Consider the following 12,592-nt stretch of genomic DNA (forward strand, 5'->3'; position numbering starts at 1 on the left):
AGAACAAATTGATTCTGTATTATTTTTGGATTGTGTTAAGTTTAATTTTGAGCTTAACTTATTCAACTAAATTATTTAAATTATTGATTAATTTCTGATCAATTGAATTTTAATTAGCCTAAATTACATTAAGTACATTCCATGCCGTAATAATTTGTTTTCGCTCCAATTCAACTGTTTTATGTTAATTTTAAGCCATGTGCAGGTTAGGGGCATTTGGATGTTCGAATGAGCTCAATTTGGAAATTGATTTTCATGAATGAAGCTGTGGGATAAGGATGATCATATGCTGGTTTTGAAAAAAATTAAATTGACATGGTCAAAATATAAAATTCAGTAACCAAAATTACCACAACAGACATTGCGACAAAAGAAGAAAATTCGGTACAATTAGAAATGCAGCGGGCTGAATGTGCGACAAAACCAGCAAGGGAATTATTTAATTTCTTTTTTAGAATGGTGACCGACTCTAATTAAAGCAAGGGGACCCCGTTTCAGCCTTGAGAAGTAAAATTGAAGTGAAACTCTAGTGAGCTGGAGCTATTTTTGTGCGACGGGATAAGAAAAGAGACCAGATCAGATTTTGATTTTGGATTTATTCCATAAAAAGAGGCGTTCAGCAGCTTAAAAAGGGCAGTAAATAACAGAGGAAAATATAGCAGAGGCGTGTGGCACTCGAGCAAAAAAAAAAGTTCTCTAATTAAACCAGCAAAGGCCGATCAAGCAGCTGGAATAGCAGCCCAAAATTTCAGCTAGTAAAGAGGAGGGACGCTCGACGATTTGAGAAGTTTTCTTTTCCAAGAGTCAGTTCGTAATTCATGCTGTTTACAATTGATTCTTGCCTTGTTTTACTTGCTATGAGTGGCTAAATTTCTTAAGCTTAGTTAGACACTTATGAACCTGAGCACAAGTGGTTTGAAAATTTATTTTGTTTTCAATTCGAATTCGGTATTCTTGAATTGTTTGCTTTACCGCTCAAGGAATTTTTCTAAATCAATTGGATTGATCACTTATTTAATTTGGGATTTTTCTTATAATCATCTAAGTGCAAATTGAGTAATCGAATTTCTTAATTAAACTTAGAATTGGTGATGATTAATTGGCCTGCAGCTAATTTAAACAACTAAGGATTTAATATTAGAAGCCGCCGGAGGATTTTCTTTTATTAATGGCAGGTGAAGTCTCTAAAATACTAATTGCACCTTTAATTAGTCAAAAAAGAAATAATTAAAGGTAGGTTTTTAGTTATGAATGTTCTCTAATTGAATAAAAATTTACTGGGGATAGGAAGTCGCTTCGTAAGTGATTTTTCAGCCTTGCTGCTGAGTTAGTCTACTAAGATAATTTAAGGTCACAAAGGACTTGTGCTTGGCGGATTAAGGAGTCAATAACTAAGCATTCTCTCTCTTTATTTTGATAATTTTTCAACATTCGTAATTAAAACTAAAACGTGTTCGTCATTTTAGGTTATTTTTAGCAAACAAAGAAGCATAAACCCCCCTATTTTTTCTTTCTTGCATGCGTTTTACATTACCTTAATTTCAACTCTCTTCAAATAGATTTAACACGAGCTTCTTCGTGGGACGATTCCCTATTTACCCTATATTACCAGTTAATGTTGGTCGAATAGTGGATTTAAATTCGGTAGTTATAATGACAGCTACCAGATTGATTCGTTTTTAAGATTTTATGGATTTGATATTTTTATTTTCGACATATATATTGATGTTTGAGATTCATATTGAAGTTTTTTAGGTTTTGATTATTATATTAAAATTTTGGAGTTTATGAATATCGATTAAAACTTAGAATTGATATTGATTATACATATTAGAACTCACTTTTTACTGAATTTAGCAAACAATTTCTTCTCTCTCAAAATCTACAACACGATTCTCAAGTGTTCGGCATGCTCGGATTCATCTCGAGAATAAATCAAAATACTGTTTATGAACACAACCACAAACTTATCCAAATACGGTTGGAAAATTCGGTTCATCAAGTCCATAAAAATAGCTAGAGCATTAGTTAAACCGAAAGGCATCACAAGAAATTCATAGTGTCCATACCTCGTCCTGAAAGCAATTTTTGGCACATCTAACTCTTTAACTCTCAACTGATAGTAACCAGATCTCAAATCAATCTTTGAAAACACTGTTTCCCCTTTCAACTGGTCGAATAAATTATCAATTCTTGGCAACAGATACTTGTTCCTTATAGTCACTTTGTTGAGCTAACGATAGTCAATACAAAGTCTTATAGAGCCGTCTTTCTTCTTCACAAATAATACGGGAGCACCCCAGGGAGAAAAACTCGGTCTCACAAATCCTTTATTTGTCAACTCTTGCAACTGACCTTTTAATTCTTTCAATTCGGTTGGAGCCATTCTATACGGAGCAATGGAGATCTGTGCAGTCCCAGGTAACAAATCAATAGCAAACTCAATCTCTCTAATCGGAGGCAACCCAGGAAAGTCTTCTAGAAATACATTCGAAAACTCACAGGCTACCGGCACTGATTCAAGCTTCGACTCAGACATCTCAGTATTCAACAAATAGGTAAGATAAGCTTCACACCCTTTTCTCATGTATTTCTGAGCAAACATGTGAGAGATCACCATAGACAATTTATTTGATTCATCAGTAATCACATCGGAAGATGACGCCTCTTCAGAAGCATTTATGGAAAAAGCTCTAGCAGGTGCTCTAGCTTTTGATCTCACAGCTGAATCTTTCACCACACTCTTACTGCTAGCTCTAATTTCGGTATTTCTCGGTGGTCTACCTCTGCTGGCAGTATTACCCGTTCTAACACTCTGAATTTTTTCTTCTTCAACCTTCTCAGGGAAATCTTTAATGTAGTGCTCTCGAGAACCACACTTGAAACAAGCTCGACTAACTAACCAACACTCACCAAAATGTTGCCTACCACAATGCTGACACTCGGGTTTATTAGACCTCACATTACCCACACTTGCCATTGAAGTAGCTTGAGCTTTAGAACTCGAATATGATCTCCCACGATCTCGGTGCAAATACCCAACTGAAACAGTTAATCGAGGATTCATCTATTTGGACTTCTTTGATTGAGATTGGAATGACTTACTCATTGGCCCTTTTCTTGCATCTCGGGCCTCAATCACAGCTTTTCTCTTTTCTTTGTTCAGTTCTTAGGCCTTGCAAGCCCGATCAACCAGTACAACAAATTCTTTTAGTTCAAAAATCCCAACTAATAATCTGATGTCTTCATTTAACCCATTATCAAATCTCTTACACATGATAGACTTTGTGGACACACACTCCTGAGCATATTTACTAAGTCTAACAAACTCTCATTCGTATTCTGCAACAGATATTCGGCTCTACTTTAACTCGAGAAACTCTTTGCGTTTTTGATTAATGAACCACTACCTTATATACTTCTTTTTGAATTCCTCCTGGAAGAAATCCCATGTAACCCTTTCTTTCAGAACCACTGATGCTAGTGTCTTCTATCAATGATATGCTGAATCCCTCAGTCAAGATATAGCACACTTCAAGCATTTTTCGGAAGTACAAGATAGCTTATCAAATACCCAAATTGAATTCTCAAGCCAAAACTCTACTTTCTCATGATCATCATTTATATTAGCCCTGAATTCTTTAGCCCCTTACTTTCGAATTTTATCAACTGGAGGCTTATTCAATCTTACCAAATCAACACCTTGGGGAGCTACGGGGACTGATTGGGGAATAGGAGTGGGTGGAGGAGGTTGAGCATTCGAAAACACTCAAACAAATTCTGTATACCAATTATTCATCATATAGAGGAAAGCTTCCCGAGCCCCATCTCCCTGACTATGTGTTATAGGTCTAATATCTACTGGTGTGGTCCCTTGCGCGGGATCCAGTGCATTACTCTCTACATCATCAGCTACTGCTCGGTCGGGATCCATTTACTATATAAAAACATAATTTAAATTGCCAGGAGTCATCACACTATCATAGTATATTTATGGCATGTATAGATTGACTTTCACACCCATTATGTTTGTTCAAGCATGGAGAAGATGGACACAATTTTGACATTGTTTTCCCTTTTTTTTTAATTAACCAAATTATCAAAATGCCCTTTATTAAAAACTATGGTATTTTATCCTTCCTTAGGTATTTTCTCCAAACTAAAGTATAATGGTCTAATTACTATCTAAGGATCTCCACTTTAAAAACCCATTACAAACAAGTACCTTTATGAACTAGAACACACATTTTCACCTATTGTAATTTAGACCTAATCATCAAATTGGACACCCAATCGATAGAATTTCATAGCGAAAAATTCACAGTTATTCAATTAATTGCAAAAAAATTTTCTACTTCAGATTTGTAGTTTTGAAACCACTATTCTATTTAGGCCCTAAATCGAGTTATTACAACTTCCCCATTTAGAGATTTTCGTCACCGAAAATCTTAACAGAAAAGAGGTTTGGGTACTATTTTCTCATGGCTTCCTCCGGTTCCCACGTAGCCTCTTCTACTCCATGTCTTTGCCACAACACTTTCACTATGGCTATACTTTTATTTCTTAATTGTTTAACTTCTCCAGCCAAAATCTTTACCGGTTCCTCATCATAGGTCATATCTCGTCGAATTTCAATCTCTGTCAGAGAAATTACATGTGAAGGATCAGAACGATAGCGTCGCAACATTCACACATGAAATACATTATGTATCCTTTCCAACTCTGACGGTAAATCTAACTGATAAGCCATGGGTCCAATCCTTTCAATGACCTCATACGGCTCAATGAAACGCGGACTCAACTTGCCTTTTTGACCAAATCTCAAAATCTTCTTCTACGGAGATACTTTCAGAAACACTTTATCACCAACTTGAAACTCGATCTCTTTTCTTTTCAAATCCGGTGATAACACTCTAGAATAACATATTTTTATGCATTAATTATGTATTTATTCTGAGTATGATCCTGCTAATTTGAGCTATTTATGATCTTTTACTCATAGGGACTAAATTTGAGGCAAAAGTGAAATTAAGGGACAAAAGCGTGAATTTAGAGATAAAGTGGGCCAATGTGCGACACAAGGAAAAGTTGGTGCCAAAAGTGCAAGCATGGAGGACACAAGGGTTGAAATGCAAAAAGAAGAGATTTTATTCTATTAAACTCTATTTTAATTATATTAGGGTAATTAATATTGAGATAATTATTAAAGATTATTTTTAGGATTTTATTTTATCTTTATTTATCTTCAATTAAATGTATTTATCTTTTAGGAATTTAAGTAGGATTAGAATATCTCCCCTAGCACTATAAATAGGGGTAAAGTGACTCAAAAGGGGATCCCATCTTTTCTTTTTCTGTAAACACTCTCTCCCCAAAAGTCTAGGCTTTTGTTCTTTTCATATTTCCTTTCAATAAAATCTTTATTTTTATTTTATTTATTTTCTTTTCTACCACAACCATGAGCCACTAAACTCATCTAGCCGAAGGTTGTCAAAAATCCCCAAAAAGGTTCATGAGGCTTAGAATCAGTACTTAACCTCCTTGCTGAGTATTCATCGTTTCTCTGCACTACGAGGCTGACGCTTCTGTCTAAGTCGCTTAAGAAGTAAGTTTTTCAACGTATGCAAAGGCGGCCGCTTTGAATGTTTTGGGAAGGTTGCACAGTCGGTTCGTTAGCTTACTGCGTCAGAGGTTGGCGAGCCCAAGAGACAAAATGGTGTGGGATTCACCATTGAGAAGCGTTGATCTAGCATAAGACGATCCCACAAAAGCGATTGTTGGCTAGAGTCAGGTTCCACTAAATTGTAAGTCTAAATCCTTGAAGCTGGTGGTCGTAGGCGTCCTCTTCCACTATAACTGGCTTATTCAGTTTGGGAAGGATCATCTAAAAGCTGAGGATTGAACCCAAGGCGGAGCGAGACAACTGAAGGCTGGAATCTCCCATAAGAATTTTCTTTCTCTTATCTCTATTTTTAATTTCTCAAATTTTCAATTCAATATTCTTAATTCTGTTTTTATTTTATTTTTTCGTTTCTAAATCCAACAATTTAATTCTGTTATTGTTTTTATTTTTTTTCAGGAACGCAGGTTGTCTTGGGCAAGACTCTGCCTGGGATTTCACGAAACAAGATATTTTGCAAGTCTAGTCCCTGAGGATTTGACCCTCCTTCCCTTTTACTATTCTTTTTCATTATTTATTAGGGATAGGATATTTTTGGTGCTTTCAACGACCGCATCAAATTTTGGCGCCGTTACCTGGGATTGGCAATGTATGAATCTTGTTTTTTGTTTCTTATGACCAGATCTGCTCCAGGTACTCTTGCGTTCAAATCAGAAATTGAGAAGTCTGCTAGAGCCAATCGCAAGGAGACAAAGTTACGAAAAAAGCAGTCAGCGGTTGAAACTCAAAGTAACCCACCACCAGAAATAGAAGTCGACGACGAAGCTGAGTCTAGGGTTAACGAAAACCTTACTTGAACACTTGAAAGCGAAAAAGTAGAAGCTGACTCACTAGAAGAAGTGCTTAATGCTAGGTTGAACGAAAACCTGAATCTAGCACACCAACCAATGGCTCAAATGATTCGGCAACTGGCTGAAGCTCCGACAGAACAACCGCCATTATGCATTGCGTATCCTACCATGGATACTGATTTTGAGTTGAAGTCAGGTTTAATCCAGTTATTGCCAACTTTTCGTGGGTTACAAAATGAAAATCCCCACAAGCATCTGAAAGAATTTCATATGGTTTGTCATCGCATGAAACCTCAGGGGTTAACTGAGGATCAGATTAAATTGTGTGCTTTCCCTTTCTCCCTAGCAGATTCCGCTAAGGAATGGTTATTTTATTTACCCCCTGGATCTATTACAACTTGGGCTGATCTATCTCGTTTATTTCTGAACAGGTTTTTTCCAGCATCTCAAGCAGCTGAGCTAAGAAGAGAGATCATTAGAATAAGACAAAAAGAAGCTGAGTCCCTTTACGATTATTGGGAGCGGTTTAAGAAGTTGTGTGCAAGCTGCCCACAACATGGTATAACAGAGAAATCTCTCCTCCAATACTTTTACGAAGGTTTGAAGCCCATGGAGATGAATATGGTAGACGCTGTTAGTGGAGGAGCATTGGTCAACATGACTCCCCAACAAGCGAGAGACTTGATCTCCACGATGACTGCAAATTCTCATCAGTTTCGAGCTAATACTGAACCCCGTAGAAGGGTTCACCAGCTAAGTAATTCAACCTTAGAGGATAAAGTTGATAGACTTACTAATATGATGAACTCTCTTATTGCAGAAAAAGCAAAGACAGCTCGGTTATGCGGAATATGTGCTACACCTGATCATGCAACTGATGCATGTCCCAGTTTGTAGGACAAAACCATGGCCCATCTGGATGCTGTGGGAAATTTTCCTGGGCCGCCACAAAGGCAATACGATCCCTACACTAATACCTACAATCCAGTGTGGAGGGACCATCCTAACTTAAGTTATGGGGCCAATCTACGAAATAACCAGCCATACCAAAATCGATTTCCGTAACAGCCGCAAGGTTCAGGTAATTTTCTAGAAACCATGGTCAATAAGTTAGCAGCTAATGTTCTTGATTTTCAACAGCAAACTCTTAATTTCCAAAAAGAGACAAAGAATTTCCAAAAGAAAACTGAGGTGTCCATCAGAGAGTTGACCACATCGATCGAGAAATTAACCTCTCAAGGGAAGTTGCCGTCACAAACAGAACCAAACCCTAGAAAAAATGCAAATGCAATAATGTTGCGAAGGGGAAAGGTACTGGAATCGATTCCTGATAGGAATCTTGCCCAAGAAATCACCCAGGAAAAACCCAAAAAAAATGAACAGGTCCGACCGAAGCCTCCATTGCCTAAAATTCAACCTCCATTTCCAGAACGATTCAACCGATGTCGAAGAGGTAAAGAGGACAAGGAAATTGTCAAAAAATTTAGGAATGTCGAGATCAATATTCCGCTGTTGGACACCATCAAGCAAATACCGAGGTATGCTAAATTTCTTAAAGAGCTTTGCACCAACAAGCGAAAATTAACAGGTAATGAAAGGGTGAATGTTGGTGAGAATGTATCCACAGTGTTACAAGGGAAAATGCCAGCAAAATGCAAGGATAGGGGCATGTTTGCAATACCATGCAAAATAGGCCATATGGGAATTAAAAAGGCTATGTGTGATCTAGGGGCTTCTATAAATATAATGCCATATTCTATTTATGAATCACTTAACGCGGATTTTTTTGACAAAAACAGGTGTTATCATTTAATTGGCGGACAGGTCTGTTGTGCATCTAGAAGGAGTCCTTGAGGATGTTCTGGTAAAAGTTAACGATCTTATTTTCCCTGTAGATTTTTATGTGATCAAAATGGAGGAGGATAGCACTCCTGGATCTTCAGATCTCCTGCTGGGTCGACCGTTCCTTAGTACAACTAGTACTAAAATTGATGTTCAAAGTGGAACTCTCACGATGGAGTTCGATGGGGAGATCGTAAAGTTTAATGTCTACGACGCCATTAGCCATCCAAGCGAAATCTTGAGCGTAAATCGTATTGACATAATTGACTCTTTGGTGGAAGAGAATTTTGAGTCAATTTATGGAGATAATTCTGAACTTAATGAATTTGAATTTGTTAACGAGTTATTATCTTCAAATACTAAACTGCTACCTTCTGTTATACAGGCACCAGAGCTGGAGTTAGAACCCCCAGGAAAGGCTAGGAAATTAGACAACCAAGAGTTAGAAGAAATTCACAATGATGCCTACGAGAATGCTCACATTTATAAAGACAAAACAGAGTTGTTTCACGCTAAGAGAATAGCTCAAAAGCGTTTTTCGGTAGGACAAAAAGTTTTACTTCATAACTCCGTGTTAAAGTTATTCCCAGGTAAGCTTCGATCACGATGGCAAGAACCTTTTATTGTTACTAAAGTGTTCACACATGGAGCGGTTGAAATAGAGAGTGAAGAATCTGGAAAGCAGTTCGTAGTCAATGGCCAGCGGTTGAAGCCATTTTATGAGAATTTTTAAGCCCACACGGTTGATGAAATCCATTTGGAACCACCATAGAACCAATAACGGTGTCGAGCTAACGACGTTAAACAAGCGCTTGTTGGGAGGCAACCCAATTTTTATTTTTATTTTTTATTAGTTATTATTATTTTTCTTTACTTTATTTATTACTTTATTTTATTATTTATTACTTATTTGGATATTAATCAATTTTTCTTCTTTTGCTTAGAAAAAAAATGAAGCAAACCGTTAAGCAACACTTAAAGCGCATTGAGGCTTGACTTGAAACCTTTGGCCAGCAATTGACCAAGCTCATTGCCATCATTTGTGATCACACGGGGAGTTTTTCTAAACTTTTTTACCTATTTATTTCTTTTCGTCCACATTGAGGACAATGTGCTTTCAGTAGGGGGAGGTACTCTTCGTTATTACTATCATTTTCTGCTGTGATTTTGGTTATTGTTGCTGTTGCTGTGATTATTTTTGGCTGGTGTTGCTGCTTGAGGCTTTATTTTGTCCATATTTATTTTTTTGGAATCTCCTGCCTCTTTTCATGCCCAAGATTTTTACCAAGAATTGCCTACTGTTTGACCTACAAGCATGATTCTTGTTTTCTGAGAAAATTACGAATTTTCCATAATTGATGCCATCTCCACTGTTTTATTCTTATTAGACTAAAAATAATTGTGATTCATAAAGTTAACTTTATCTTGCTTTTCATAAAATTGATCAAGTTTAAATACAAAGTGGACACTTAATATGTTGCATGCTAAAATATGTTGATGACTATTAAGGTAATTCTGAAACTTATTTTCGACACTTGATTATTATTATTTCTTTTTTCCTCTAAAGTCCTCATAAAAAAAGTTATTATTAATGTCGTTTAATGTTTCCATGGTTATGAGTGCAGCTTAAAAACGTGACTGACTGAGTAACCGGGGTAGGGTGCTTGGGTTGTCATCCTATTTCGCGTCAAAAGGTTGTGTGACGTGTTAGATAAAACTCCGCTAACCGGAATTAATCTTTAAGAACATGTTGGGCTGAGTAACCGGGGTGGGGTGCTTTGCTGTCATCTCTCTTCGCGTCAAAAGGTTCGATGTGTTCTTAAGAAAAAATTATAATAAATTAGGAGTCTGCTGGGCTGAGTAACTGGGGTGGGGTGCTTGGCTGTCATCCCTCTTCGCGTCAAAAGGTTCAGTATATTCCTAAAGCAAAAAAAAGAAGAAAAAAATAATAATTTGGGGACTAAAGGAGGAAACAAATAGGGTGTCTTGGTAAGTTTGGTAATTTACCTAATTTTCATTAAATAATTCAAGCCGATTCTAATTTTTGTGTGTATTAATTAGAAAACTTTTTCTATTTTACTTAAAGCAAGCTTAGGGTTTTCTTTATTTTTCATATGCATTTTTTGACTGATTTCTATAAAACTTTGGAAGTGGTATTTCTTTTATGGCAGAATCTAACATTCATAGTAGATACGAACCATACTTGAGGGCAAGCATGGGCTAAGTAGGGGGGATTTGATAACACTCTAGAATAACGTATTTTTATGTATTAATTATGTATTTATTCTGAGTATGATCCTACTAATTTGAGCTATTTATGATCTTTTATCTCATAGGGACTAAATTTGAGGCAAAAGTGAAATTAAGGAACAAAAGCGTGAATTTAGAGATAAAATGGGCCAATGTGCGACACAAGGAGAAGTTGGTGCCAAAAGTGCAAGCATGGAGGACACAAGGGTTGAAATGCAAAAAGAAGAGATTTTATTCTATTAAACTCTATTTTAATTATATTAGGATAATTAATATTGAGATAATTATTAAAGATTATTTTTAGGATTGTATTTTATCTTTATTTATCTTCAATTAAATGTATTTATCTTTTAGGAATTTAACTAGGATTAGAATATCTCCCCTTACACTATAAATAGGGGGTAAAGTGACTCAAAGGGGGATCCCATCTTTTCTTTTTCTGTAAATACTCTCTCCCCAAAAGTCTAGGCTTTTGTTCTTTTCATATTTCCTTTCAATAAAATCTTTATTTTATTTATTTTCTTTTCTACCACAACCATGAGCCACTAAATCCATCTAGCCAAAGGTTGTCAAAAATCCCCAAAAGGTTCATGAGGCTTAGAATCCGTACTTAGCCTCATCGCTGAGTATTCATCGTTTCTCCGCACTACGGGGCTGACGCTTCCGTCCAAGTCCCTTAAGAAGTAAGTTTTTCAACATATGCAAAGGCGGCCGCTTTGTATGTTTTGGGAAGGTTGCACAGTCGGTTCGTTAGCTTACTGCGTCAGAGGTTGGCGAGCCCAAGAGACAAAATGGCGTGGGATTCGCCATTGAGAAGCGTTGATCTAGCATAAGATGATCCCATAAAAGCGATTGTTGGCTAGAGTCAGGTTCCACTAAATTGTAAGTCTAAATCCTTGAAGCTGGTGGTCGTAGGCATCCTCTTCCACTATAACTGGCTTATTCAGTTTGGGAAGGATCATCTAAAAGCCGAGGATTGAACCCAAGGTGGAGCGAGACAACTAGAGGCTGGAATCTCCCATAAGAATTTTCTTTCTCTTAACTCTATTTTTAATTTCTCGAATTTTTATTTCAATATTCTTAATTCTGTTTTTATTTTATTTTTTCATTTCTAAATCCAACAATTTAATTCTGTTATTGTTTTTATTTTTTTCAGGAACGTAGGTTGTCTTCGGCAAGACTCTGCCTGGGATTTCACGGAACAAGATATTTTGCAAGTCTAGTCCCTGAGGATTTGACCCTACTTCCCTTTTACTATTCTTTTTCATTATTTATTAGGGATGGGATATTTTTGGTGCTTTCGATGACCACATCATCCGGGTATGATTTTTGTCGATCTGAAGTAGCTTTCAGACAATCACGGATTACTTTCACTTTCTCTTCGGTTTCTCTAACCAAATCAACCTTGTGAATCTGTTTCTCATTGAGCTCAGTCCAATACAAAGGAGTTCTACACTTGTGACCATACAATGCTTCGTACGGTGTCGTCTGTATACTTGACTGATAACTGTTGTTGTAAACAAATTCAACCAAAGGTAGGTATTTTTCCCAACTACACTCGAATTCTAAAACACAATATTGGAGCATGTCTTCAAGAATCTAAATTACTCTTTCGGATTGATTGTTATTTTGCGGATGAAATGCGGTACTAAAATTCAATCTTGTACCCAATGCTTCTTGCAACTTTTTCTAAAACCTCAAAGTGAACTTCGAATCTCTATCCTAAATAATAGACATAGGCACTCAGTGTAATCTCACAATTTTAGCAATATACAACTCAACCAACTTATCAAGTGAGTAGTTGGTACGTACCAGTATAAAGTGAGTCAATTTTGTCAATCTATCAACAACAACTCAAACAACATCTTTCTTTTTAGGAGTCAGAGGCAAACTTGTCACAAAATCCATTGTGATTCTGTCCTATTTCTACTGGGGAACCATCACTGGCTGAAGTAAACTCGAAAGTATCTGATGCTCAGCCTCAACTTGTTGAAAAATGAAACACTCTGATACAAATTCAGAAATATAT

The 12,592-nt window shown here is 36.6% G+C and overlaps 1 protein-coding gene and 1 non-coding gene across 2 annotated transcripts; one reads left to right on the top strand and one right to left on the bottom strand.

Annotated features, from left to right (window-relative positions):
- The first annotated feature begins 6,639 nt into the window (after positions 1–6,639).
- On the top strand, positions 6,640–9,046 carry LOC107896714 (uncharacterized). The gene is made up of 4 exons (XM_016822294.1): positions 6,640–6,836; positions 6,903–7,095; positions 7,612–8,009; positions 8,296–9,046. Exons 1-4 carry the CDS (start codon positions 6,640–6,642, stop codon positions 9,044–9,046), a joined length of 1,539 nt encoding a protein of 512 aa, XP_016677783.1.
- LOC121218023 (small nucleolar RNA R71) lies at positions 6,928–7,034 on the bottom strand. The gene has a single exon (XR_005914295.1). It is a non-coding gene; the product is annotated as a small nucleolar RNA R71 (small nucleolar RNA).
- Positions 9,047–12,592: the final 3,546 nt, after the last annotated feature.

The sequence above is a fragment of the Gossypium hirsutum genome, chromosome D05 (genome assembly GCF_007990345.1).
Source record: "Gossypium hirsutum isolate 1008001.06 chromosome D05, Gossypium_hirsutum_v2.1, whole genome shotgun sequence".
Classification (NCBI taxonomy): Eukaryota; Viridiplantae; Streptophyta; class Magnoliopsida; order Malvales; family Malvaceae; genus Gossypium; species Gossypium hirsutum.